This window comes from Hippopotamus amphibius, chromosome 15, assembly GCF_030028045.1.
Source record: "Hippopotamus amphibius kiboko isolate mHipAmp2 chromosome 15, mHipAmp2.hap2, whole genome shotgun sequence".
Classification (NCBI taxonomy): domain Eukaryota; kingdom Metazoa; phylum Chordata; class Mammalia; order Artiodactyla; family Hippopotamidae; genus Hippopotamus; species Hippopotamus amphibius.
The window spans coordinates 69,143,952-69,170,283 of NC_080200.1; the positions used below are offsets into that span (position 1 = coordinate 69,143,952).

At 59.5% G+C, this 26,332-nt stretch overlaps 1 protein-coding gene across 2 annotated transcripts in view; it reads left to right on the forward strand.

Annotated features, from left to right (window-relative positions):
* The window catches only part of LPCAT1 (lysophosphatidylcholine acyltransferase 1), a 40,910-nt gene extending 15,432 nt beyond the window's left edge, over positions 1–25,478 (forward strand). Inside the window, exons 2-14 of one of the 2 annotated variants that reach the window (XM_057709114.1) lie at positions 90–232; positions 6,417–6,631; positions 10,010–10,122; positions 11,412–11,472; positions 11,761–11,819; positions 13,165–13,199; positions 14,068–14,122; positions 15,865–15,947; positions 19,245–19,370; positions 19,930–20,083; positions 20,391–20,489; positions 22,301–22,442; positions 23,500–25,478. In XM_057709114.1, the coding sequence (XP_057565097.1) occupies positions 90–232; positions 6,417–6,631; positions 10,010–10,122; positions 11,412–11,472; positions 11,761–11,819; positions 13,165–13,199; positions 14,068–14,122; positions 15,865–15,947; positions 19,245–19,370; positions 19,930–20,083; positions 20,391–20,489; positions 22,301–22,442; positions 23,500–23,684 (1,470 nt within the window). In that variant the 3' untranslated portion in view covers positions 23,685–25,478. The remainder of the gene's footprint in view (positions 1–89; positions 233–6,416; positions 6,632–10,009; positions 10,123–11,411; positions 11,473–11,760; positions 11,820–13,164; positions 13,200–14,067; positions 14,123–15,864; positions 15,948–19,244; positions 19,371–19,929; positions 20,084–20,390; positions 20,490–22,300; positions 22,443–23,499) is intronic. The other variant, XM_057709115.1, reaches the window with a different exon arrangement.
* Positions 25,479–26,332: the final 854 nt, after the last annotated feature.

Consider the following 26,332-nt stretch of genomic DNA (forward strand, 5'->3'; position numbering starts at 1 on the left):
CGGGGCCGGCCCGGCGCGAGGAGGGGCGAGAGGAGGGGCGCGAGGAGGAGCGCGGGGCCGCCCCGAGTGCCCGCGCCCTGTCCCCGCAGGTCGCCGTCCTGACCCTGACGCTCTTCCCCGCCCGGCTGCTGGTCGCCGCCGCGATGATGCTGCTCGCCTGGCCCCTGGCGCTCGTGGCCTCGCTGGGATCGGCCGAGCGGGAACCGGAGCAGCCCCTGGCCCTGTGGCGGAGGTGAGTCCGCGTCTGCGGGGGCCCCGGGGGGCGGTCCCAGAGCCCCTCTCCGTGGGCCAGCCTGTCCTTCCACCCCGGGCACGGGGCCGGGCCGCCACCCGCCACCCGCCGCCGTCCTGCTCGGAGGCCCCTTCCCAGCTCGGTGAGCCGCGTGGCCGCTGTGTCGTGCCCCGAGCACAGGGTCCCCCGTGCGGCCCCGGCCCCGGCCCTCGAGGCTGCATGTCAGCCTGCTGCCCCCGGGCGGGTCTCTGCTTCCTGTAGACGGACGTGCGAATGCATCTGAGCTGAAGATCCAACAGGGACTTCACAGAATGACGTGAAAAGGCAGCATTTTTGTCTGTTTAAATTGGTGGGAATGTAAGTTGGTGCAGCCACTATGGAAAACGGTTTGGAGGTTCCTTAAAAAACTAAAAATAGAACTATCCTATGACCCACCAGTCCCACTCCTGAGCATATGCCCAGAGAAAACCATGATCCAAAAAGAAACACGTACCATAATGTTCGTTGCAGCACTATGTACAATAGCCAGGACATGGAAGCAACCTAAATGCCTATCAAGAGATGAATGGATAAAGAAAATGTGGCACGTATATACAATGGAATATTACTCAGCCGTAAAAAGAAACAAAATTGAGTCATTTGTAGTGAGGTGGATGGACCTGGAGTCTGTCATACAGAGCGACGTAAGCCAGAAAGAGAGAGACAAATACTGTATGCTAACTCATATATATGGAATCTAGAAAAATGGTACTGATGAACCTAGTGGCAGGATAGGAACTGAGATGCAGACATAGAGAACGGACCTGAGGGCACGGGGGGAGGGGAAGCTGAGACGTAGTGAGAGAGTAGCATCGACGTATACACCCTGCCAGGTGTGAAACGGATGGCTTGGGAGGCTGCTGCAGGGCACAGGGAGACGAGCTTGATGCTTTGTGAAGACCTAAAGGGGTGGGAGAGGGAGGGTGGGAGGGAGGCTCAAGCGGGAGGGGATGTGGGGATGTATGTACACATGTGGCTGGTTCACTTTGGTGTACAGCAGAAACTGACACAGTCCTGTAAAGCAATTACACTCCAGTAAAGATAAAAAAGTATAAATAAATACGTAAATACGTAAGTACCTGAAGCTATTCCTTAGCCCAGACCGTGTGCCGTTCGCGAGGGGATATGTTGAGCTGTGGGAATGATTTTGTTAAGTATCTTCCGTGTCTCTGAAGATGCCACTCCTGTCATAAAACCTGTGTCTGCATCTCTAATCACCCGTGAGGGTCCTTGGACGGTTTATTCAGAACAGAATGTTATGAGTTCAGTGCAGGGGTCGGCAAAAGCGGCCAGAAGCCAAACCCGGCTGCCATCTATTTCTGTGAACGAGGTTGTGCAGGGACAAAGCCCCGCCGTTCGTTTGTACACGGTCCAGGGCTGCTGTCGTGGGCGGGGCGGGGGGTGTTGTGGCTGAGGCCCCAGGCAGGCAAAGCCTAAACTGCCTGCTGCCTGGCTCCGCGAGGTTTACAGACCAGCCCGGGCCCCTCCTTCCTCCCCTAGAGTCTGAGCTGCTGCAGTGTTGGCGCCTTGAGAGGCTGCAGAAGCTGGCATCTGTCCTGGACCTTGGTTCCCTGCTGCCCGTGTGCCGTGGTCAAGACAGCGGTTACGTGCAGGGCAGACACGGCCGGTCAAGGTTCAAGGGTTTGCTGAGCCGCTGATGGGCACAGCGCCTGGGGACCCCCTTGCCCTCTTCATGGTATTTCACGTCCTCAGACTGTCCCCAGTTTCAAGTGAACCACGGTCTCCCCTCCTGCCTAGAAGGCAGAAGGCAGGTGTGGCCGTCTCCACGTTGTGTCCTCAGCACGGAGCCTGGCCTGGGGGGCAGGGACGTCTCCCCCAAAGAGTGGACGGATGAGTCAGTGAGGGAGCAAGTGAGAGAGCTGGGTTTTCGAATCTCTTTGGAGATCATGCTTTACCTTGAGGGCTTTGGGTTTGATTTTTTTCGTAATGTTTTAACTGTAAAATATGAATGTAGTATCAAATATATAACCAGGCAAAATAAACCCAGACCAAATAGGAATCAGAATTTCAGTTTCGCTGGGTTGAGAACCCATAGTTACAAAGCAGAGATTTTGTAGTTTTTACAAATTCCGAGTGACTTGATAAAAAGTGTCTTAATTCCCTGTTTCCCCCCCTCTGTTCTGGGGCTGGGTTCCCCTCCCTCCTCGCTGTCCTCTCCCACAAAGGAGGAAACGTTGCACAACCGTGGAGTCTGTGCCTCTGGTCTATTTACATTTCCCTGTTCTGACTCCCTGTGGCTTTTCTTGTCTGTGATAATGTACTTGTTCTCATCAGGTGGTAGATGGGCCACAGCAAACTTCATTTCCAACAGCCCACTTCACAGATGCATCGTGTGTGTGTGTGCATGTGAATGTGTACAAATGTGTAGTTTCATGTTATGTGTGTGTACGTGTATTAGCGTGCACTGCCGCTGTGCACACGGCCCGCATTGAACCCCCGCCCGGGGCAGCCCTCGGGGTCTCCGCACAGCAGTGTTTGTTGAGAACGTGGTGCACGGCCCTGGGCTCCAAGAGAACAAGACCCAACACCCGGCCCTGAGCTCCTCAGAGGAGACACAGAGACAGAAAAGCATCTGAGTTTGGGCCACGGGGAGTTAGGAGGAAACTAGTTTGGAAAAACAGGACTCGGGGTAAAGGACACTTTGCTGAAGCCTCATCACGTCGTCCGCTGGGGACGTGGGTTGGTCCATGCCAGGCACAGCTGTGTGGTTTTGAGCAGATTGATGTTTGATCAGGGAGGATTTTTGCTGAATGTAAGTTAGTATCAGTCAGACCTTCCTAAAATAAAATCTTAGGTTTTCAATGAAAGAAGGAATGATACAATTTCATAAAAGATGCTCTGTTTCAAATCACCAAGTGTTGTAAGAACCATAGCATCCTCTTACAGGCTGGGCGGGGGACGCTGCTGGCCGGTCCTGCGGGCGCGGCCCCTCAGCTGACTCAGGGTTCGGGGGGTCAGCTCAGACGCCACAACCGGGTACCACGGGTGGGGCGCAGGCAGCAGGATTCATTCCTCACGGTTTTAGAGGCCGAAGTGGGAGGTCAGTGTTGGCAGCCCCGGCTCCTGCAGGGACCTCTGCCAGCCTGTGTCCTCGCAGGCGCGACCTCTTCCTCTCCTGTAAGGACAGTGGTCCCTGGATCAGAGCGCCACCCTGGACGTTAGCTCTAGATACAGTCACATGAGGGGTCAGGGCTTCAGCATAGGAACATGTGGGCACACAAGTGGGTGCCCTTTCCTGAGTGCCCCGCGTGGGGACGTCCATCCTTGGGTTGCCTCCATGATGACTCTCAGGTGCCACACGTGCACCGGTGGCCACAGCCTGAATTTAAACTTCCTCTCTGCTCTCTGCTCTCCTGGACGCCCCCCACCCCCACCCCACGCCAGAGTCTCAGCCTGAGGCTGTCCCCGAGAAGTCCAGCAGCCCCCCCACACCCCTCGACATCTGCAGCCCAGCACCGGCTCCCGGCCTGCTGCCAGGGTCATCCCTGCAGTGTCTGCCCTCAGGATGCACCGGACCCCTCCTCCCAGAGGAGGAAATTATATGGGGCTTTTTTTTTTTTTTTTTTTACACGCGTAAAATAAGACATTTATTATACTAAACAACAGGTTTTATTTTTCATTTCCCCAAAACACTAAAATAGCATACGGCATAGTAACTTAGCACACAAGAGAAACTGATAGATGCGATCCATAATTCTGAAAACGGTTAAGCCTTACTTTGGGACTCCATAAAAATGTACAACTTCATGTGTCTTTTATCAAAGTTATTGACACACAACAAAATGATTTATCTCAGAAAAAAAAAAACCTTACTGTAAGAGATACCTCGACTCCTAGAAACTGGAAACCTGCTCTAAGGAAAACACTTGATTTCTTTCTATAACTGAGCCCCTGGAGCAGATAGGCTCAAGCTCATTTTTTATTCTGAGTAACACTGCTAGGGTTCCTAGTTTGAGAAAGGGTTATCTAAAGGTAAGGTTAATATTGCAACTTTCACCATAGGGCCTCCATTTAAATTGCATGTCAAGTGGAAGGAGAGGGATGTGAGAAAAGAAATTAGATTTTGCTCAAATTATTCTACATAATGCAGAAGTGGTAACAGCTTATCAACAACTCAGCCTGACTTATATGGGTCTTTTTTTAAAAAAAAAATTCATCTGCTCAGCACCCTGGCATGGTGCTGAAGATCTGTGTCTTCCTTCAACTCTGTGAAACTGTTTTCTTCATATCTTATGTAGTTCCATCCTTTTTTTTTTTCCCCCTGCATGTTCTGGGAGGTTCCCTTCTCCACATTTTCAAGCCCTTCTAGGGAACTGGTATTTCTTCAGGAGACGTTAGACTTCCAAGAGTGTTTTCTTTTTCTTGCCCGCTGGACCGTTTCAGAGCCTTCTGCTCTTCCTGGTGCTGTAATGTACGGACGCGCTTACATTTTTACGTCTCTTCTGATGCCTGCCTTGTGGGTCTCCTCGGGGTCCTGCTCCTCTCCTCCGTCTGGTGGCTGGCTATGCCCACACGTCCGAGTCTAAGGTGCCCACCTGTGTGATGAGTGGAGGGCAGAGCGGAGGTGCAGGTCCCTGCCCTGTGCACGTAGATCTGTCACCCGGCTCCCTTCCCCTGGAAGAGCTCTGGCATCTCCAGTGTCACTGGTGGCCTTGCCTGGGGGACCATGGTGCTGGCCCTGTGCCGGGCAGTGGCCAGGGCTCTGCTCTGAGGCCAGTACCCACACCCGCGGGTGCCTCTTCCCTGTGGGCAGTTGGGGAGAGAATTCCTCTGAGACCTTAGAGAACTGTCATGTTTGATTTCTCCTGTCCTAGTACATTTCTGTCACTGACCTCTGGACCCGAGAGGTGGTGGGTGTGTCTCCGATGGAGGGGCTGAGATCTGATCCCCCTTTTCCACCAGCTCTCCTTCTGGACCTGCCTTCCCAGGACTGCTTCCGCTCCCGTGACAGCCTCCCCTGCAGCTTCAGTTCTTTCTCCTTGTGCATCAATGGACATCCATTGGCTTTTATTTTTGCAAATGACTTTATTGTGAAAAATAACATGTACGCAGAGCAGTGCATTTAAAAATGTGCAGTAGAACGAGATTGGAAGTGCGTGCTCTGTAGGGGCCCAGCTCTAGCTGCAGCGCCTGGCATGACCCCTGCGTCACATGTGTGACTGCGCGGGACCTGCCCGCAGTAAGAGGAGGTCGTTTCCAGGTGGCTCTTTGCAGGCTTGGTGCAATTCCAGAGACCTGCTCAGATCTGTCGGGACTCATCTTGGGAATTCCCTGAGAGAGTTGTTAAGCCCCTTGGGAAATCAATCCAATAAGGATTTAGGCTCTTGTGTTTCTGTGCAGTGATTTTTACCCTATTTGATCACCCACGTGGCACAGCAGCCCGGCGAGACGTGGCCCCTTCTGAAGGCGGTCCTTCTCCCGAGGACTCGGGTGCGTGGCTTGTAGTCACTCGCCCACTGGGCCATTGCTTGCCGTGGTTTTCGTGACATGAACAGCGATCTGGTTTGCAGCACCAGAGGTTCCTGTGAAAGGGAATGAGCAGATTTAGATGCTAAAGTTCTCATATGATGAAAAGAGAATAAATAGGAAGTAAATTCAGTTAATCCAGCGTGGTTTTCACTTTGTTTTCCAAATCTGTCGTCCATCTACTTTCATCCAGGAAAGGCTTGTTCCTGGAAGGTGACAGCTGCGTCCCAGAGCTGGAGGCCCCCCGGGGGAGGGGAGGGTGGGGTGCACGCAGGGCGCCCCTGCTCCTGACCCCGGCTCGGCTGCGTCTCCACAGCTCAGCGTGCACGCAGGTGTTCGTGATGCTTTTTCCATTTAAAACGTATATCCTTAGAATGCTGACAGGTCATCCGCCGCGCCTGTGTCTCTAGTTTTGGCCTCTGGGCCTCGCTTCCCTCGTTCTGTGGTCCTTGAACGTGGCCCGGATGGCGTCTGCTTCTTGGGTGAACGGGTGAGACGGCAGAGGGCAGAGAGCACGGCCTCTGTGCCTTTTCTCCCGGGACGTTTCAGTGACAGTGGCGGCAGGTCTCCTGGCACGGGCGTCGCCCCTGCCGGGGTGTGGACGGTGGGGCCGCCTCCCCCGCCGGGCCTGGGTCTGACGGCTGTGCCTCTGTTGCAGGGTCGTGGACGTCCTGCTCAAGGCCATCATGCGCGCCATGTGGTTCGCCGGCGGCTTCCACCGCGTGGTTGTGAAAGGGCGGCGGGCACCGCCCACCGAGGCCACCATCCTCACCCTGGCACCACACTCCTCCTACTTCGATGCCATCCCCGTCACCATGACGATGTCCTCCATCGTGATGAAGGCGGAGAGCAGAGACATCCCGATATGGGGAAGTGAGTGAGTCCCCCCATCCTGCAGGGCGTGGAACCCCCACTGTGGCCTGTCCAGGTTGCTGTGATTGCACAGGTCACACCCACATGAAATAGGTTCTGGGCTTTGCATCCCTGTTTCCATTTCTTTGTTGTGATTCCTTGTGTGATATTACGATTTTCATTTCTTATTAGCACACAAGTGCTCTCGGCTATAAGGTGTTGAAGTGCTCCTTCAGGTTCTAACAAGAACATGTTATCCTCTTCACGCAGAAGCTCTAGAAGTTGGGGACAGCTCAGTAACTGTCCCGGTAGGCTAAACCCAGGTGTAGGAGTGTCCTGAGGCCCTGTCACCAGTCCCCAGAGCTCAGGCTTACAACCGCAGCCATCCATCCTCTCCCAGCTCTGGGGCCAGAAGCCAGAAACCCGCCGTCAAGGTGCTCCAAGGCCGCGCTCCCTCCGGGGGCTCCTGGGGGGCTCCTCCAGCCTCCCCCGTCCCTGGGCTTGTGGCCACACCTTCTCAGTCTCTGCCTCTGTCTTCACAGGGCCACCTCCGTCTGTGTCTGTGTCTCTCCTCCGTCTGTGTCTGTGTCTCTCCTCTGTTGTCTCTTATAAGGACACTCGTCATTGGGTAATCCAGGGTGATCTCGTCTCCGGATCTTAGCTCATCCCATCTGCAGAGACCCTTTCTTCCGAGTAAGGTCTCATTTACAGGTTGTGGGGTTAGGACGTGGACACATCTTTTGGGGGTCACCACCGAGCCTGCCGCACCATCGCTGTGGGAACGGGTGAAGAATCCTGGGCCGTCCACGCGGCCCGCCTGCTCGCTCCGCGGGTGAAATCGCCGCCCAAAGCCCCGCGCCCGGCTGGGGCGCCTGTCCCGCTTCCCCCACGGCTCCCCCTCCTGAGGCCCCGCCCCGGCCCTGCCCGCCCTGCCCGCCTCCCCGCCCAGTGGCGTCGCCGCCCGTTCAGCTGAGCCGTCTCGGGTCACCGTGCGTCCTGCTGAGCACGACACGGTGGGGGCGGGGCGGGGCTGTGCGGGCGGGAGGCCCCCTGCTCTGCGCTGGACACACCCCGACGGAACCCTGATGCGCGTGCGGGATGCCCCTGCCCCGGCCCCACGGTGGGCCTCGCCCGCCATCACCTCCGGTCCCTCTTGTCCGTAAAGCACGATGCTTTTGGACCCTTGGAAAGCTCACAGCTTTGGCGAAGAGACGAGTGCTGAAAATAATCAAGATACTTTATGTGTAGGTTTATTAATGCCAGTTGAGTGATCAACCCAGCGACTTTTTCCATTTTCACATCATCGAGTTTCTTTTAGAACTTTGTATAGACCACCCCCACAGCCCCATGCATTTACAAACCACTTCAAATGTCCCAACGACAGCGCCGCCAGTGGCCTTTCGGTAGAGCGGGCGCCAGGCCCTTGTGGTCCGGGCTCGGGGCTTGCGGGATGGAGGCCACGTTTCCTTTCTGTCCTCAGAAGCGTGCGGTTCTCCGGATGGGACTCGGGTGGGGTCCCCAGCGTCCCGAGTCCAGAGAGCACTCCGGTGTCCCCGCCTTGGGCCTCGGGTCCGTCTAGGAGTTGTGAAAAGCCTCCTCATCCACTTTCTTCTGTTTGCCATGTAGACAGAGTAGCTCTGGCCAGTAAAACCCACCCCCAGCCAGGTGTGCAGGCCCCCTTCTTCCACGCCTTCCAGGAGGTGGCGCTGCGCTCGGGGCAGGACGGTCCGTGGGCTCACCTGTTTCCGTCACCTCATCTTTCTGGGTGATTCCACCAAACCTTTCCTTCTCTTGGTCGTTTTTAGCAGCGTCAGAGATAATTGGTGAGGAAGGATAAAATAGTTCCGATTTGGTGAAATAGCAAAATGTTTCAAGACACAGGAAAACAGTCACCGGGATCCACTTCAATTTTATGAGTGCCAAGGACCCAACTAGATAGAATCTTATTCTTTTTTAAAATGTTTTCGGTTTGCTTTTTGGAAGACCTCCAAGAAATAAAATACTATTCTTTACAAGCAGCAAAAATGCTCAGAAAAGGGACTTCCCTGGTGGCTCAGTAATTAAGAAACCACCTGCCAATGCAAGGGACACGGGTTCGATCCCTGGGCCAGGAAGATCCCACATGCCACGGAGTAACTAAGCCCATGCACCACAACTACTGAGCCCACATGTCACAGCTATTGAAGCCCACACGCCTAGAGCCCATGCTCCGCAACAAGAGAAGCCACTGCAGTGAGGAGCCCGTGCACCGCAATGAAGAGTAGCCCCCACTCACCGCAACTAGAGAAAGCCTGTGTGTAGCAATGAAGACCCAACACAGCCCCCCAAAAATAATAATAAAAAATAAAATTTTTTTAAATGCTCAGAAAAGAAGCTCCAAGCTCATCTTGGGCCCAGTGAGAAGAGACGCTGGGGCAGAACAGGTGGGGACTGACCGCCACCATCAGTTCAAAGTTTTCTAAGATGTATCTTCCCACTTTCGAGTCCTCGTCTGAGAGGACCAGTGTGCTGGTGGTCACTGTCAGCTTTGGTCAAGGGAGCCTTGACTCCCTGCACCTGCTGGGGGGCCTTGTGTGCGGTGCTGAGAATGGGGTCTCTTTTTTTTCTTTTTTGGCTGCACCATGCAGCTTGTGGGATTTTAGTTCCCAGACCACAGATTGAAACGCACGCTTGACAGTGAAAGCACCAAGTCCTAACCACTGGGCCTCCAGGGGATTCCCGAGAATGGGGTCTTAACGTCCTGGGGGGATCGTGACAAGGTGCCACAGGCGAGGCAGCTTGAGGCAACAGAGATGCGTATTTTCTCACCATTCTAAGGGCCGAAAGCCCAAAATCAAGGTGCTGGCAGGTTGGTCCTGAGGGAGAATCCATCCCAGGCCCCTCCAGCTTCCGGCGGTCCCCGGCTCTCCTGGGCGTCCCCCGGCCGTGGCCACATCACCCTGTCCTTGCCCGCGTCATCGCCTGGTGATCTCTCTGTCCTTCTTACAAGGACCCCAGTCACTGCGACCCCATCTGAACGTGACCACCTCTGCAGAGACCCTGTTTCCAGGTGGTCACAGGCACCTGGGCCAGAGAGTCACACTGTCTCTTTGAGGGACACAGTGGGGCTGGTGGGGCCCAGGCCACACCCCCCGGGCCCCTCTGGCCCTGGGGCCTCCTCCCCTTCCCCCCTGCACCCCGGGACTCGGGCGACTGAAGGCTCCCCGCTGCTTGTCTGTCTCTGTCCCCTGACGTGGCGTCTGTGGCCCCGCAGGTTGTGGGGCTTCCAGCCATCCTCTGAGTCCAGCGAGGCTTCGCTGCTCTCCTAGGTCCCTCGCGGTCGGTGCAGCCCTTGGGGCGCCTCGAGGTGGGGGAGCTCACCCCTCACCCGGCACCTCCTGTCGGCCCGTTCTCTTCCAGCTCTGATAAAGTACATCCGGCCCGTGTTCGTGTCCCGGTCGGACCAGGACTCCCGCAGGAAGACGGTGGAGGAGATCAGGCGGCGGGCGCAGTCCGGCGGGACGTGGCCGCAGGTGCGCAGCCCTGCTTGCGTTTAGGGCGGGTGTGTTCCACTAGGGGTGGACTTAGGCGTTGGTGGGGAAGGAGGAACGTCGGGGCCAGGACTTCCTTCCCGGGAGGCTGGGTTCGTTGCGTTTCATTTTATTTTCGATGAGTGCAAATCCAAGACTGTGCTGCCTGTCAGGTATTTTTGGTTCTGGCGGTTTAAACATAAAAGAAACAGGGAAACGCAATTCTCTCATGCATCTCAAGTCCCCAGAACACCTTTATTGAAAACGGATGTTTTATGAGTGCGTGTCGGAAAGAGCTGGCCGCCCCAGCTGCGGGTCAGCCCGGTCTCGTGTGTGAGCCGTGCGTCAGGCTGCAGGGTGTATCCACTTCCTGCTGAAGGTTCCGAGCCTGCCTGGCACGTGGGTGGCTCCCTCGGGGTGTCGGGAGGGCTGACCAGGGCCGTGGGGCAGGGGCCTCGCACGCGATCGCCGTGGGTGCACTTCAGCCGTGCCGTGTGTGTGTGTTTCTTTTCCGCGGGCTGGCCTCGAGACGCGGAGAATCCCGCAGCGCTCTGTGGGTTCTGGCTACTCGGGAAGCGTCGACGGCCTCACTTGTGGCACCCGTGCCCGTGGGTGGGCAGCCCCTGGGGGGCTGTGCCTCCAGGGTCCCCGGCTGCCGCCCCCAGCAGTACGGGGCGACCCCCTCCTCCGTTCAGCTCTCCTGCCCGACCCGCAGGCGCGCCGCGGGTGGACCCGCGCTGGCTCAGCGCCGCCGGGAGCTGCCCTTTGCTCCAGGGCCCGGGGCTGGAAGCACCCTGACGGGCTGTTTTTCCAGCACACGGTGGGGGGACGTGCGCTCACGTGTGTCGCTGGACGCCCGTAGGAGGCGGGGTCCCGTGGGGAAGGCGCCGCTTCGCTGCTGGCGCCCCGGGTGTTTGCGTGGCGGGCCCGGCCCCGCCTCCCCCCGCCCCCACCCTCAGCGCGGGCTCTCCTCCGTGTGCCTTTGCCCTGCTTTGTGGGCCGCCTGCCCGGGCGGTGGTGCCCGGTCCGCCCAGCGGCCACCTGTCCGCACGTCCCACCCCCTGAGAAGGCAGGTGCTGTGTGTGCGCTTGCATTGCTTCCAGATTTTAGAGAAGCCAGTGGTCAGAGGGGAAGGTAGTGAATGCTTCCCTGTGCATCTTAACTTTTTCAGCCAAATGTCACGGACGTACCTAAGTCACATCAGGACTAGAAGAAGTAGGTGGTGAAATTGGCATCTGTGAGCGCTGAACGGTCCCTTTGATGCTGATCTTTTTTTTTTTCCCCATTTAAAGATAATGATTTTCCCAGAAGGCACGTGTACCAACAGGACCTGCCTCATTACCTTCAAGCCTGGTACGTAGTTTTCCTGTTTCTTTTTCGCCTTGAGAAGGTGGGGGAGACCCTCCCTCCCACCAAAGCGCCTCAGCCCGGAGATGCTCTGCTGTCTGTTTCCTGCGATCCTGGGGTTCTCTGTGCGTGTCCACAGCCGGCACAGATGTTGAGGAAGCCTGCCCGGCACCGACCGACCACTGACCAGGAAGGCCTGGCAGAGAAGCCCCTTTGTTCTGAGGGCCACACGAGAAGTGCGGGCAGGGGGCTCGCTGCCGTGGAAGTGAGGGGTCTCCCTTTCTCCTTCCGCAGGTGCGTTTATCCCGGGGGTCCCTGTCCAGCCGGTGGTCTTGCGGTACCCAAACAAACTGGTGAGTGTGCTTTCCTGGGCACGAATGTCCAGCGAATCTCCTGAGCCAGAGAATCGCCTGTGTCTCAGGGCCACGTCTCCTTTTTCCCCGGTGTTCCAGAACGTTCCCCGTGACTTGCTCACCAAGCCCACTTTCGTGGGTCACAAAGCCCTGGCCCTTCCTGGATCCTTACGTGTGGGTGTGCGGCCCCTGTGTTCCCAGCAGTCTCTCCACCCAGTTCACGCTCCGGGACGGTTTAAAACTGAGAACACTTCAGTCCCGATGGCTGGAGGCACCAGGAGGGAGAGGGGTTGAGTGCCCCACGGTCGCTCCGCCGGCTGCAGAAGGCGGCGGCCATGCGGGGCGCAGGCACAGCTGTCTCAGGGCTCTGCAGGCGTGCGTGCGTTCGCCAGTTTCTGAGAGTGCGAATCCGTCACCCGTGTGTAGAATGCTGGGTTTCCCCCTTTTAAGTTTGTTCCATCGGCTTATTTGAAGCACGGCACTGGGGGGGTTGTTCTGGGAGCGTCCAGCCCAGCTGTCGGGGAAGCGTGGCCTCTGCCTTGCGCGCCTGGTCTGTGTCACGTGCTTCTTGGCTGCATGAGGTGTGAGCGCAGGCCTCACGGAGGGGGCTGGGCCGGGGACTGCGTGTGGGAGGCCCCGTGGCAGGTGGGCCTCCAGGAGCCGTGAGGGTGCGGGTGGGTGTGAGGCCTGCAGGAGGAGGAGGCCCTGGCGGGTGACTGGTGTCGGGGTAGGAGCAGGATGAGTGTCACCCACCGCCCTCGCCTGGGTGGCTGAGGATGGAGAGCGTCTGAAGGGCCCCCGTGGGACCCTGGGCAGGCACGAGGTTGGGGAGAGGTGGCCCTACACACCTCGTTCTGTCCCCTGTCACCCCCCCGGCCTGGGGCTGACCCCCTGGAGCACGTTTCTGACCAAGAGTCCAGGCGAGGACCTTGGGGGCTCAGGTGGGTGTGGAGATGGAACGAGGCTGCCCACGGTGTCACCCGGCTGGGCGGTGGTGACGGGCAGGGCGGGCTGGCAGAGCACCGAGCAGATCCCGGGCGTGCACCGAAGTTGCCCCAGGCACCCGGAGATGGAGGAGGGCGGAAAGGGGGCAGGACGGGGTCTTGGGCAGTTGCTGGGGTTGGTGACCTCAGAGCCTGAGAGGAGAGGTGAGCGAGTCTGGGGCGACCTGCAGGTGGTGGGCTGTCCCTTCTCCCCTGCCCCGGAGTGGACACGGTGGCCGGGGGACAGCGTCTCTGGGGTCCGAGGTGGCCAGGGCAAGGGCCAGGGCGAGGTGGGTGGAGGAGGGGGCACGCGGCACACGCGGGGCTTCCATGGGGACTCATCGCTCCTTTCCTGCCCCCAGGACACCATCACGTGGACGTGGCAAGGCCCCGGAGCGTAAGTCGGACCCCGTGCTGTCTTGTTTGTCCTGTCCTCCCAGGAAGGCTTAGGCCCGCTCCAGTGGCTGCCGTGCGCTCACCGTAGCGAAACGGAGCGCGTGGCCGCCGCTGCCGGCCAGCCGCGTGGTCCAGCCCAGGGAGGCTGGCTGCAGGAGTCTGGCCTTCCTCACGCTCCTGGGTTCTGGGACTGAACTTAATCGTCTTCAGCCCCGGCGGGAAGGTAACCGAGAACTCCGCCCGCCCGTGTCTGTCGGCTCAGCCATCAGCCACACATTGTGGACCCCGCGAAGGGGAGGGGAGCGCGGGGCCTCCTCGTGGCTGCAGGGGGCGCACGGGGGTCCCAGCGCTGACATGCGAGCTGGTGTTCGGAGGCAGAGGGTGGACTGTGAGGCCGCCAGAGCCCTTCCAGGCCCCCGGCGCGTCCGAGCTGGAGGGTGGAGAGGGTGGTGCGGGGCGAGGGGGACGCTGGAGGAGGGGGCTTCCACGAGGTGGAAGTGGGGCCGGGGACGGCAGGACGCGGGGCCTGGGGACAGCCAGGAGGGGACAAGCGTCGGGGACGAGGTGTCCTGAGCTGGAGGACAGACGGGACAGCGGCTTCCAGGCCACAGCCAGGCGGGTGTGCGTGTATCTGATCAGCTCAGTGAGGACCGCCGTCTAATCGCAGTAGCTGGTCCCTCGGCGCTGTGTTTAAGGTCCAGCTCTAGGCTGAGGAAGGTGCGGCATTCCCTCCGGAAGCAGCATCACCTGCTCGGTGGTGCCCTCTGCAGGGGAGCCGGGTCCGCGGGCTTTGCTCCAGAACCGTAAGTCGTTCACTTACAGCAATGGAGAATCTTCTAATCAGTGCTGTAAATCCCTTCGTGTTCAAGGTTGAAGATCCTGTGGCTCACGCTGTGTCAGTTTCACAATCAAGTGGAAATTGAGGTTTGTATAGCTACAGCGTTACAGGGTCGGGTTGGAGTTTACGCAGAGGCCCTGTTGTGTTATGTTGTCTGTGTTGTTATAAATTTATGTAACCTTTATTAGGGTCTCTATAGATAGAGTGTTGCACTGATATCTGTGCAGATGTAATGTTATATGGATGTAACGTCATACAGGAGTCTCTTTGGGTATAATATGTTGCTACAATGTTGCGCTGGTGTCTGTATAGATACAAAGGTACCTGGATCTGTCTGGCTTTGAACTTTTTCCATTTCTCATGGCTCCTAAGAGGTGCTTCCCAGTGGTTTTGCATCAATCACTTTGTGTCTCTTGTGTGACTTTTTATCCTTTCAGATAGGATTTTAAAAATCATCAGGTAGCGAAGTCCAGCATTCTTTTAGTATGGTTAGCATAGCTTAAGGGCATATAAAATTGACACACATGCAATTAATGATTCTTTGGGCTTATATTTTTATCTGATGCTCACACTGCTGACATCGTGCTGCTAAACCAATCGTACTGTTATCCCGTTTAATACTTGGTCAGACCAGGTAGACGGCCTTCCAGTCTTCAGCCCATCTCCAAAGTCACAATACCTGTCCTCTCTACTCAGATAAATATGGTCACATTCCTGCAGCCTGTAAATGTAATTGAGTGGATGAGGAATAGAGTTTATTTTCTTAAAAGTGTATTTTCTTATTTCTTGCTAGCCCTGCACCCAAAAATGAGAGATGTCTTACACAGCTTAAAGCATTTCATTTGCTACCTTCTGATAAATACTGCAGAGTAATACTGAATTTACAAATGACCCAGCTTTCAGCCAGGTTTTCGTTTCAGTAGAACATAAGCTACTTAATTATAAAGCACTGAGCTGAAAGGGACATGGCCTGAGTCCACGGGTGGCTGGTCTGCAACTCTGGATGTGTTATGTGGCTCACCTGCTAGCGGCCAGGAAGCAGCAGTGACTCCGAGGAAGATGCCCTGTTTCAGACTGGTTTCTGATTTTAAGAGTTGAAAAGAAACTGTATGGCTTTGTGAAATCACTCTAAATTCTTTCCTTGTGCTACTCCTGCAAGATGACAGTGCTAATATGGGGAACTGTTGCAACTTACAGAGTTTTTAGAAAGGTAGCAGTAAGTGAAAGACTAGAATTGTATGATGAGAATTAATAGGATTTGGGGATATTCCTGTATTCCTGAATATGCATATTAAAGAAAAGGGCTCAGTAATGGTCTTTCTCCTTTTCTGCGATGGGGGCTTGGGACAGGTGTGGGACTTACTTATTTACAACACCGCGTAAGCATCAGGCATGCGGAGACGCGGGTTCCTTTGGACAAGTTATTATAGTCTCCAAATGCAGGAGTCGTCAAAAAGCTAGTGATAGTCCGTCACGTGGAAATAGCTTGTTGTGTTATCTACGACACAGACTGAGCCCTTTAGAAATGGAAGCACACGTGTGATTCTCTTGCATCTGAAGACGAAGCCCTGGGTGAAATCGTTAGACACACAGTGCCCTGGCTTCATGTCGGGGGTGGTGCTCCTGGTGAGGGAAGGTGGGTTGTGCGTTTCCACACATGTGTGTGCGGGTGTGTGCACGCCCGAGCAGGAGTGACAGCTCCAAAGACAATTCTGACGGAAGGCACTCTGGCAGATCTTGACTTGTGCGGGCGGCGTTGTCACTTGTGGTGGCGTTGGGGGGGCAGCGTCCTGTGCCAGTGCGGTAAGCGGCTTCTCTGTGTGCGCAGTTCCTTCCTGTGTACACCCCCTCGGAGGCGGAGAAGAAGGACCCCGCGCTGTATGCCAGCAACGTGCGGCGCGTGATGGCAGAGTGAGTCAGTGCCCCTCCCGCGGCGGGTGGCAGGGTCTGCGGGATGCCCGGTGCCCTTGGGCTCCCCCGAGTGCCCATTCCTCAGCGTCCTTGTTGGCCAGGGTGGCGGCCTTGCTGTCGCGCCAGCCAGCGGCATCAGGAGGTGGGCTTGCGCTGCCTGGGCTGCGCGTCGGCCAGCGTGTGCTTGGCCACACGCTTGGTCTCCTGATTCTGTTGGAGGACGTTTCTGCTTGTTCAACATTTGGAAGGTGGTTCATTGCCACTTAATTCTGCAAAGGGCAGACGTCCCCGCTAGCCAGCAGTGCCCGCGGGGCTGTGTGCGTGTGCGCTGTGGAGAGCAGCCGTGGGGCCGAGTGCACGCTGTGGGGCCGAGGTTGGTGCGTCCTCGGCGCTTGCGGTCCAGCCGGATCGTGTTCCTGAGGCTCTTCCTCCGTCTCCCGAGCAAAGGGTGGGGTTTGTGCATGGAATCCCGTGTCGCTTACGGGACGCCGTGCGTGCAGCTGGCAACATCCCCGCCTCCTATTTCCCTGCAGTTCCCAGCTGCCCGGCCTCTCCCTCTCCTTCTCGCTTCTCCCGGCAGGGCTGCCTCTGAGTTCAGCCGCCGCGGTGCTGGGAGGGATGCTAGGACGGCATCCCCCGTGGGGAGGTGCAGGGGCTGCCAGGGGTTGATGGGTGCTGGCGCGACTTAGCTTCTAAAGGAAAGTCCACCTTCTCACGCCTCCTTGTCCCTGCTTCAGTGCATTCTGGGACACACTGCGCAAAATCACGCATTTAACCCCAACACGTAAATTAAACCCAGCCAGGCGTCCAGTCCGCCCACGCGCCCTTGGAGTGTTAGGTGCTGGAAACAGACTCCAGCGGAACACGCCCCCCCCACCCCGGGCCCCTCCCTTCTCCGAAATCCCAGGCAGGGGCTCAGAGCTGCCGGGATGCGGGATGCGCTCAACTCTCCACTTTTGGGAAGTCGGGGCAGTGAGTGACACCTTTGATCATCCTCTAGATAAAGATACAATACCCGCAGAGTCACGGCCTGACGGGTTAGCGGTCATTTTTCTTTTTCATGTTCACATATATTAACTATTAAAAATCTTAACTGTGTATCCTTAGGAGACCGTTATGACGTCACATAGTCTTTGTTAATGGAGACGGCGTCAGTGCAGTGGAGGAGGACAGATAACCCGTCAGGTGCCCCCCCCCCCACAGCAGGAATCACGGGGGGAGGGGAGGTGGGCCGTCACCTCCCCGGTCCTTAGTCCCACCCCGGATGCTCCTGGGAAGGGCCCAGATCCCGCGAGCGTTGCTGGCCGCCCCTGAGCCGGCCTCGCCCCCCTTCCGGGAGCCCCTGGTGCAGTTCCGCTTCTGTCCCCACGCGACCAGACCTAAGCGCTCTTCAGGGGAATTTAGCAGCCATGGGAGGAAGCCTTCAAAGTGGCTGTTTCCTTGTTACCTGACTGCACACAGCATCGCCATGGCAACAAGGAATTAGCGCTGTGTCCTAGCACCCGACCCTCCGGGACCAAAACCCAAGGATGCTCAGGTCTCTCACGTGAGATGACCTAGTGCAGCTGCCCTCCGTGTCCTTGGATATGGAACTGCGAATCCGGAGGGCCGGCGGTCCCATCAGCATGAGTAAAACCCCATTCAGTTATGGAGGCCAGCGGGGGGGTAGTTTTCTGTATGTAGTAAATTTCCTACCATGAATGCACTTTGTTTAATAGTCAGGAGAAAGCTATTTTCCGTGGAGTCTGACGCAGCCCTGTGGAACGACTGGGTTCTGGCTCCGTCGGACTTCAGGGCGGCGCCTGCCGGAAGCAGCAGCCCCTGCTGCCTGCAGAGATGCGCTGAGCTGAGCCACGCAGCCCCGCCGGCAGCGTCGTCTTTAAGGTGCCAGGACGCGTGCTGGCTCCCTCGGGGGCGGAAGCCGCCGTGGTACCCGGCTAACCACGGAGCTGGGGCAGCCCCAGCTTCCAAGTAATGGAAATGTGGGGTCAGCTATTCAGCCTTCATGTTTAGCGCTGAATATGGTCTTTAAACACCACCCTTCCAGAGCACTCGCCGGCCAGCGGCTCCTGTGAAAGGCTCCTGTGTGAGGTGCTGTGGGCTTGCGCTGGGACACTCGTCCTGCAGGGCCGGGGGTGGGAGGGCAGGGGGAGGGTCGGGTCCAGGGCCCATCCCCCTGCTCACAGCCTCCCCTCCTCCCTCCAGGCCCTGCTCAGGCCCCCTTAGACGCCCCTTCTGGGGAGCGACGGCCAGGAGGGGCCCCACTCTGGCAGGGGTGGAAGGGGGCAGGCCTGTGCCCCACCCCGGGACGTGTGGCTTCTCCCCTCGGCCCTCACGGGTGTGAACAGTTCAGGGAAGCCAAGGCTGCCCTCCTGCCCTCGTGTTGGGAGGAAGGAGGGGCTGCCCGCGTCTTCGGCCCCAGGGGAGTTTGAAGCCGGTTTTTGCCCGTGTGCTCGGCGTGCTCCTCCGTCAGGCCCGGCCGGGCTTCCCCACCGGAGGACGCGCCCCTCTTCCAGGCCTGGTGCTGGCTCTGCGGGAGCCATGAGGAGCTGCCTGCCCTGCGGTCGGGGCGGAGGCAGCTGGGGCGGAGGGCTTTCCGGCAGCGCGGGTGGGGCGGGGAGCCCCCAGAGCTCCTCGTGCAGCCCTGCGCACCCTCCTGCGCTCCCGTCTGGTTTTCGCTGTGGGCTTCCTGCGGATGCCTGGGGGTTTGCTCCTCAAGTTCTTCCTCAAGGCCGAGTGCGGGCAGGAGACCCCCGAGCCCTGAGCACATGCCGCCCGTTTCTCCAACACCCGCCCGCAGCGTCTCACTCGGGGTGGTTCCTGTTCTTGGGAAACTGGTTCTTCTCATGACTTTCACCTCCACTCTGTATACCACCTGTATTCTTATCAATATCTCCTTCTCATGTTTAACTAAAAACAAGTTCTATTGGAGCTACAAAATTAAAACATGCAAACCCAAGCAAAGATGCCATTTGTGATGCAGACAAATGACTTGGGTCCTGCAGAGGGAGGAGCCTCCTTTCTAAAGCGCACGTGTCCTCAGGGACAAACTGCTCCACGGCGTGGATGCCCGCGGGTCCCAGAGCAGGAGGCAGCATGCGGGTCGGCAGGTGTGGCCGCTGTGTGGATTCGCACCCTCAGAGCTGGCTCTGGAGAGGCCGCGAGGGACGGGCAGGAAGCGGGGCCACCGTGCGTGACCCCGCTCTCCGGCCCCCTCGTACCCTGGCACCGTCCCCCGGCTCTGTTGCCCGAGGGCGTGGGGGAGGTGGCAGACAGTGGTGCCCTCCTCTCTCACAGGGCCCTGGGCGTCTCCGTAACTGACTACACGTTTGAGGACTGCCAGCTGGCCCTGGCGGAAGGCCAGCTTCGTCTCCCCACGGACACCTGTCTTCTGGAGTTTGCCAGGCTGGTGAGGGGCCTGGGGTGAGTTCCCTGGTCCTTTCTCTCGGGTGCTTGGTGGAGACGGTGCTCCTGTGGGCTCCTGTGCCAAAGAATTGAGATCATTCACGGAGGGGAGATGCCTCGTGCCAGCCTGGAACCCGCCAACCCCTGCAGGGTCTCTCCCGGGCACTCAGGGACCAAGCTGGAGGCCACAGGCAGCGGGGCAATCGAGATAATCAATAGTGCGTTTTCTGAGGTTTGGGGTTTTTTTTTTTTTTTTCATTTTTCAAATACCAACTTCACTCTGCACAGAAGTGAGTGCCTTAAACCCTGACTGCTTGGCCCAGCTGTCTGTATGGACACCCCCGCATCCCCGGAGACCCTGCCTGAGCGTGGGCCACGCACACCCGCGGTGGGGCCAGTGCGCGCGCAGGTGCTCCCAAGGCGCGCTCCGCTCCTAGAGGAGCCCCTCTTCTCCAGGACTGACGGCTTGGCCGATGAACCATGTTAACATCTTGTTGGGCCTTAAAACAGTGAATCTTCCACTTTCAGCATTCTGTAATTTTATTGAAAAAAATTCTTCCCCTCATTTTTTGTTTAGGCTAAAACCAGAAACACTTGAACGAGACCTGTACAGACATGCAGAACGCGCCAAGACCAAGCAGGGTGGCAGGGTGACGCTCTCTGAGTTCGCGGCGCAGCTGGGGGTCCCCGAGTCCGAGACGCTGGAGGACCTGTTTTCCTTGTTCGACGAGGTACGGCCTGGGGGTGGGTAGAGGCGAGGGCAGCTGTTTCCCAAGTGATGGAAAGGGTCTTCGGTGTTGGAAGCAGGTGGGGGAGACCAGCCCTTGCTGCCTGTCCTCCCGGCCATCCGGTCTCTTGGGGTATTTGCTCCCCGAAGAGCGCTGTCAAACGCACGCAGAAATTTGGCTTTAATCACCACGTGCTGATAAACACGCCTGTAGTTTGGGGGTTTTTTAAGCAGGTCGCTAAAAGGCCTTTGACGTCACACATGCGCTCGGGGAGGCGGCAGGGCTGTCGCCTGAAAGCCTCTCTTTCCAGAGTGGCAGCGGGGAGGTGGACCTGCGGGAGTACGTGGTCGCCCTGTCCGTCGTCTGCCAGCCGTCCCAGACCCTGGACACCATCCGGCTGGCGTTCAAGGCAAGTGTGGCGTCTGCGTGACTTGAAGCTCCGGGGTCGGTGAGACCTGTGATACGTTTTATGGTCCCGACGACGTCGGTAAACGTGGTGTCACCTGCTCTTCTCACGTGGGCTTGTACTGGCCTCCGCTTGTAAAAATGCCCGCAAACCTCCTCTACTTGATTTCTTCCTGGATTTAGTAGTTCTCACGCCTAAGAAGGGCGTGGAGAAGGGTCTTCCCGAGTCCTGGGTGCCTGAGCAGGACCGGTGGGTTCTGTCTCTCCACACGGCCCCCATCAGCCTGTCGACCAGAGGAAAGCGGGGCTTAGAGACTGAGGAGCCGTCTGCCCCCGGGTAGCCCAGAGCCGGACCGTTCACCCCAGCGCAGGGGGTCTGGGAGGCTGGGGGAGGCCCGTGACGGGGTCCCGGCCCCCCTGCAGGTCCACCTGGCTGTCCTCACGCCTGGCCGCGGCGGGTCAGTCCCCGAGGATGGAGCTGGGCGGGCTTTGCCGCCGAGAGGCGTTCTTTCTGCGTCTCACAGGTGCCTCTCAAGTTAGCCAGACTCACGAGAGCCCGATGCGTAAGTCAGGAAGCCCCTGTCCCTCACCGGGTGGGGAGCCGCTTCTCTCCCTCCTGACCCCCGCAGACCCTCGCCCCGGCACACGGGCGCGTCCCCCGCGGCGTGGGGGCTGCCGCGGGTCGGGCCACAGGAGCGGGCCGGGTGGCACCGGCCCCTGGTAGCCTCTTCCTCCAGCCTCGGCGGCTGCCTCTCAGGGCTGCCCACGGGCTTGTCAGCTGTGCCCGTGCTGCCTCGGCCGCGCCCCATCCGGTGGCCCCGTGGCAGCTTCTCTGACGTCGCCCGGTAGTAACGTCACGACAGGGGCTGGCAGGGAGGCGGCCGGCTCGTTCCTCAGGCAAAGGGCTGAGCCTGCACGTGACGCCTTCCGGGGGCCCCGCCAGGACCCCCCCCCCGAGGGCAGGTACAAGGGCTGCAGGTAGGACAGCACCGCCTGTGCCACCTCGTGCGTCCCGGCGCTTCCCCACGACGACCTCCCCTGCGCCGACCGCCCCTCACAGGCCCTGTGGGGACGCAGACGGCCCCGTGCCCGGGCGTCCCTGCGGCGGTGCCGGCGTGTCCTGCTCGTGTGGACGTCCCGCCCCGGGGAGGCCGTCTCTGGGTGGGAGGCAGCGTGAACGCTGCAGAAAGTCGGGGGCGTAGAGGAGCAGGTTGATCTGGGGGCCCCCACGTCAGAGAGCGGGGCGGAGAGCCCCCCGGCAGCGCAGGGGTGACAGCCCCCAGCTCTCCTGCAGCCCCTGGTCAGGCTCGGGGTGGGCGCCGCTGCTTCGGAGCTGGACCGGGAGGGGGAGGACGTCGGGAAGTTCCAGCCGCAGCACGGAAGGCGGTGGTGCGCTGGTCTCAGCCCACTGGCGACCAGGGTTGTGGCTGGACCGGCCCCTGTGGTTCTCACTCCGTTTGCAAGACACCCTCGGTGCCAAGCATCGGGGAACTTAGAAGAGACAGGTCTATTACTCACGGGTCCGGAGGGCACAGGGCGCGCCCGGGTACCGCGAGCTCACAGGTCACGGGGGAAGCGTGTGCGTCTGGACTCTGCCTTTGTTGGGGTTGGGGGTGGGGGCCTAGGGCTTGGGGATTCACTCTTTCTTGGAGAATTTAAAGCAAAAGACTGGGAATTAAGGCACAGGAGAGAAGAAACAGAGTCACTGATCCGGGATCTGGGCCAGCCCGAGACCTGGAAACACCACGGAGAAGCGGCCGGCCCGGACAGTCAGGGCTGGTGGGGCCGAGGGGTGACGCCCGCCCTGCCTTGCAGATGTACGGGTCACAGGAGAACGGCAGCATAGACGAGCACGCCCTGTCCAGCATCCTCAAGACCGCCCTGGGGGTGGCTGAGTTGACCGTGACAGACCTCTTCCAGGCCATCGACCAAGAGGAGAAGGGCAGGATCACGTTTGGTGAGTGGCTGGGAGCTGAGAGGGCGCCCCCCCGCGCTCCCCAGGCTCCCCAGGCTCCCCTGAAACCTGGCAGGGCTGGGGCGGGGCGGGGGCTTCCAGTCTCGTTTCCGCAGGCGGTTAACAGAAGCGCATCCCGAGCCTGCTGTGAGACAGACGCCGTCCCCGGGGCTGCGGTTGCCGAGACCAGGGTCCCTGGTGGGAGGAGGGACTCCGTGCCCAGCCCATCGGGACAGGATCACGGGGGCCTCTCCTCCCCGGGGGTTCTGGCCTCGTCACCTGTCGCCCCACGCCGTGGGACAGACGAGCTCCTGGGGGACCGGGACGAGAGCCCACCCGGGGGCCGGGGCCGGGGGTGTTGGGGCGGCAGGAGCCCCAGAAGGCGGCCCGCCCTGCCCGCCAGCCGGCGTGCACGTCTGGGGACGGGCCCGTAATCTCCCTGAGATGAGAGGAGACGTTTGCTCGGGAAAGGTCACCGTGCACGTCTCGTTTGGATGTGTTTTCAAATTGCATCCAAATGTCAGGCAGGAGCGGCAGCGCGCTGGCCGAGGGGCGCGGGCGCCTCCCAGGGAGCGGACGCTGCTGAGGCTGGAGCCTGGACCGGCCGCCGGGCCCGCGGAGGCCGCGCCCACTCCCCGAGGGGGCAGGCGTTCCCCTGCAGCCTCTGGAGCCCGCCGTGCCCGGGACCCAGGGCCACCGGGAGACAGAGCCACACAGGCCCCGCGGAGTCTTGGGGGGACCCTCTGTGCGCGGGGTGTCCCCAGGGTGTCGCCGAGGCCATCAAGGCCCCGGCCTTGGGGGCGTCAGGGCTCGGAGCACCCGGAATACACCCCCAACGCGATCCTTCAGTTCTCCCGAAGCAGGAGCAGCTGAAAGGATGTGGCGGCCGCCCTGGTTTCCACGGCGACTGGGGTGCCTCTCGTGGCCTCCCGAGCATCCCCGTAGATGCCACGATGCCCCCCCCCCCACCCCTGGGTGTGAGCGGGGCGCCCGGGAGAGACCCCGGACTCCAGAGCTTCGCCCCCGCGAGCCCTTAACCAAGGTGCCTTTGTCTTTCCAGCCGACTTCGAGAGGTTTGCCGAGGCGTCCCCCGACTTCGCAGAGGAATACCTGTACCCCGAGCAGACGCGCTCCCGGAGCTGCGCACAGACGCCCGCGGCTCCCACCCCCAACGGCTTCTGTGCCGACTTCAGCCCCGAAACCTCGGCCGTCGGGACAGAGCCTTTTCGCAAGAAGCTGGACTAGGACGGGAGGGTCTGGAGAGACAGGCCTCTCCGCAGCCGCCCCCCCGTTTGCTGTGACCACACCCAGGTTCCACGCGCCCCACGTGCTGTCCCTTCGCGGCCCGCGGGCCCCTGGAGGGAAAGCCACGTGCCCCGACGCACACGGGCTCAGGGGCAGCTCCGGGGGCCCCTTGCGGGTGGCGCGCGGGCCGGGCCAGCTCTGCTCTCACCTCGAGCCTCCTGCTCCGTTTGCATCCTCTCCGCCGCCGGCCCCTGCGGTCCGGCCCGGCCCGGGGCCTCCACGGCAGGCGCGCGGAGGCCAGGATCCAGCACAGAGCCTCTGCCGGCCTCGGGGGAGGCCGCGGGCCCCGCCGCTGTCTGATTTTTAAGCGTTTCTATATTTGCAGGAGCTCATGAGTATTTTATAAACTTCATTTAGATACTTCAGGAAACATTCAGCATTTTTTTTTACGAGAATTGTTTTTCTACTTCATTTTCCTTTGAGGGTCAGCGGACGTTTATTTATCGGCCCTTTTTTGATAGGTTCTGGGGCCGCGGGGGCGCTGAGGTGACTGGCCCTCCGGCCTCCCTCCACCCGGTACCGCCTCCCCGGGGGCGCGGCAGGCGCCCGGCCCACAGCCGCGTTTCTGCCACCTCAGCTCTTCTCAGAGCCGCCCCTTTCGCACCAGCCTGGGGTTTGTGTTTCAACGTGACAGAAGCTGTCTCACCCAAGTGTGCGCTCCCGTCAGCTCGCGTGTCGGGCAGATGCGTGGGGCTGAGGCGGAGCGGAGCGGGGGGGAGGCCCCGTCGCCCCGGGTGCCCTGAGGGATGGTGACCGCAGGAGGCCCTGCCCGAGGCGGACTGTGTCCCCGTCCCCCCACCCCCACCCCGGGGTCCTCGGACGCCTGGAGCCCGATCAGCCCCAGGGCAGGAAGGCGTGGGAGCCGCAGGAGCGGGTGGCCTGGGGGCGCGCTGCCCGCTCCGCGTCCCCGGGGTGGGGTGGCGGGCAGCGCCTCCGGGCTCAGGGAGGGGCTCCAGGTGCTGCCCTTCCTCCCGAGACCGCCTCCATCCATTCCCTTGGGACGTAATTAGAAACCTGTCCTCAAAGCACAATGACAACCACACACTGAGTTTGTTCCCTGAAGCGAAGCCTCTGGGTTTGTTCGGGAGGTTCTGTGTTGGATTTCTGAGACCTTGGGTTTTCTCTTGGGGGCACCTCCACCGAAACGGACCCCCGGGGCCAGAAGTACAGGGAAAACGTTTCCTGACTTCCTGCGGCTCGGAGGCTGCGCGTCTGCAGCCGGACGGCAGAAAAGGAAACACCCGTGACGTCCGTTCCTTCCGACGCCCCCCGCCCCGCGCGGGCCCGGGGGGACCTGACGTCCCGCCAGGGCGACCGCCCGTCGGACACGCACCTTCCAGCACGGCCGCGGCCGCGGACGGCACGGCTCTCGTGATCGCAGGGCGCGTGACGTGTCATTTTTTAACAGAGAAAAGCCCACACCCGGCGAAGAAGGAGGCGACGAGCCGAGATGTTCTGAGGAGGGGCCGCGGCCCCGCGTCTGTGGATGAAGGGTTTTTGAATGAAACGCCGCTGTGCGTTTTCAGGAAAAAATCTCTGAGAAACAGACCTCAAATGGATGTTTGTCCCTCCTGATGCCCTTGTCGCGCGTCGTGGCGTAGGGTCGCGGGCGTTCGGCGCTGTGAACGTGCAGGGCCGGGGACGGAGCCCCCGCCGTGGGACCGGGAGCCCACAGGCGCCCCCAGAACAACCTGGGGTTTTCAACAGAGCGAATAAAATCTAAAGTCTTGTATGCCTGAGGCTGTATTTTGTGATGTGTGGGTTTTTTTTATTAGAAGCACAACAGACGTGGCTCAGGCTGTGACAGGAGAGCCAGTCCCGCTGAGATGTCTTTGTGCTTTTCGAGCAACGTTGGGGCAGCCCAGTAACTGAAATTCTGTAGGAGAAGCTTTCTGGAGAGCGAGGGAGGGCCTGGGGGCTTCTCTGCCACGAGGACAGCGGCTGACCCTTCACAGAGCTCAGCCCCGTAGGCTGTTTGCCCACCTGGTGATTTGGTTTCTCTAATTTCTCTGTGAAACACGCGCCTTCCACACACGCTTTGTCACGCAGAGAGAGGCAGGGATCTTAAGTTCAGTCCGATTAAGTCAGTAAAGGATTTAGAAACCGAAGTAAAAGAGCTGATGTCCTGCGGTCCCCAAAACCAAACCGTATGGGAGAAAATCGAGGTGGTGTAGCCAGCGGCTTGCGGGTGGAGTGACGCTTAGGCTGGTGTTCACATCACGAGTCAGAGAAGCCGGGCTGGGAGGATGTGCCCGACCCCGTGGGGTGGGGGCGGGAAGGAGGACGTGCACCAGAGTGAGTGTAGGCCCCGGAGGGGTTTGGGTTTGCTTTTGCTTCTTTGTGCTGGTAGGCAGTAGCTTCCTGAAACAACAGAGGGGCGTTGCCCTTGCAATTGGTTACATTTACTCAGTTCTTTAAAGAAAAGGGCCAAAGCAAAGCCAGGGTCTGGACACTTCGCATTCAAAGCTGGGCACAGCTTCTCAGTCGAAGGAAGAGGAGACGCCGCCTCCGGGCGCTGACGGTGGGGGCGGGAGGCACGTGCCCCGGGACCTGTGCGGCCTCCGGGGGGTCCCGGCGCCCCAGGGGGC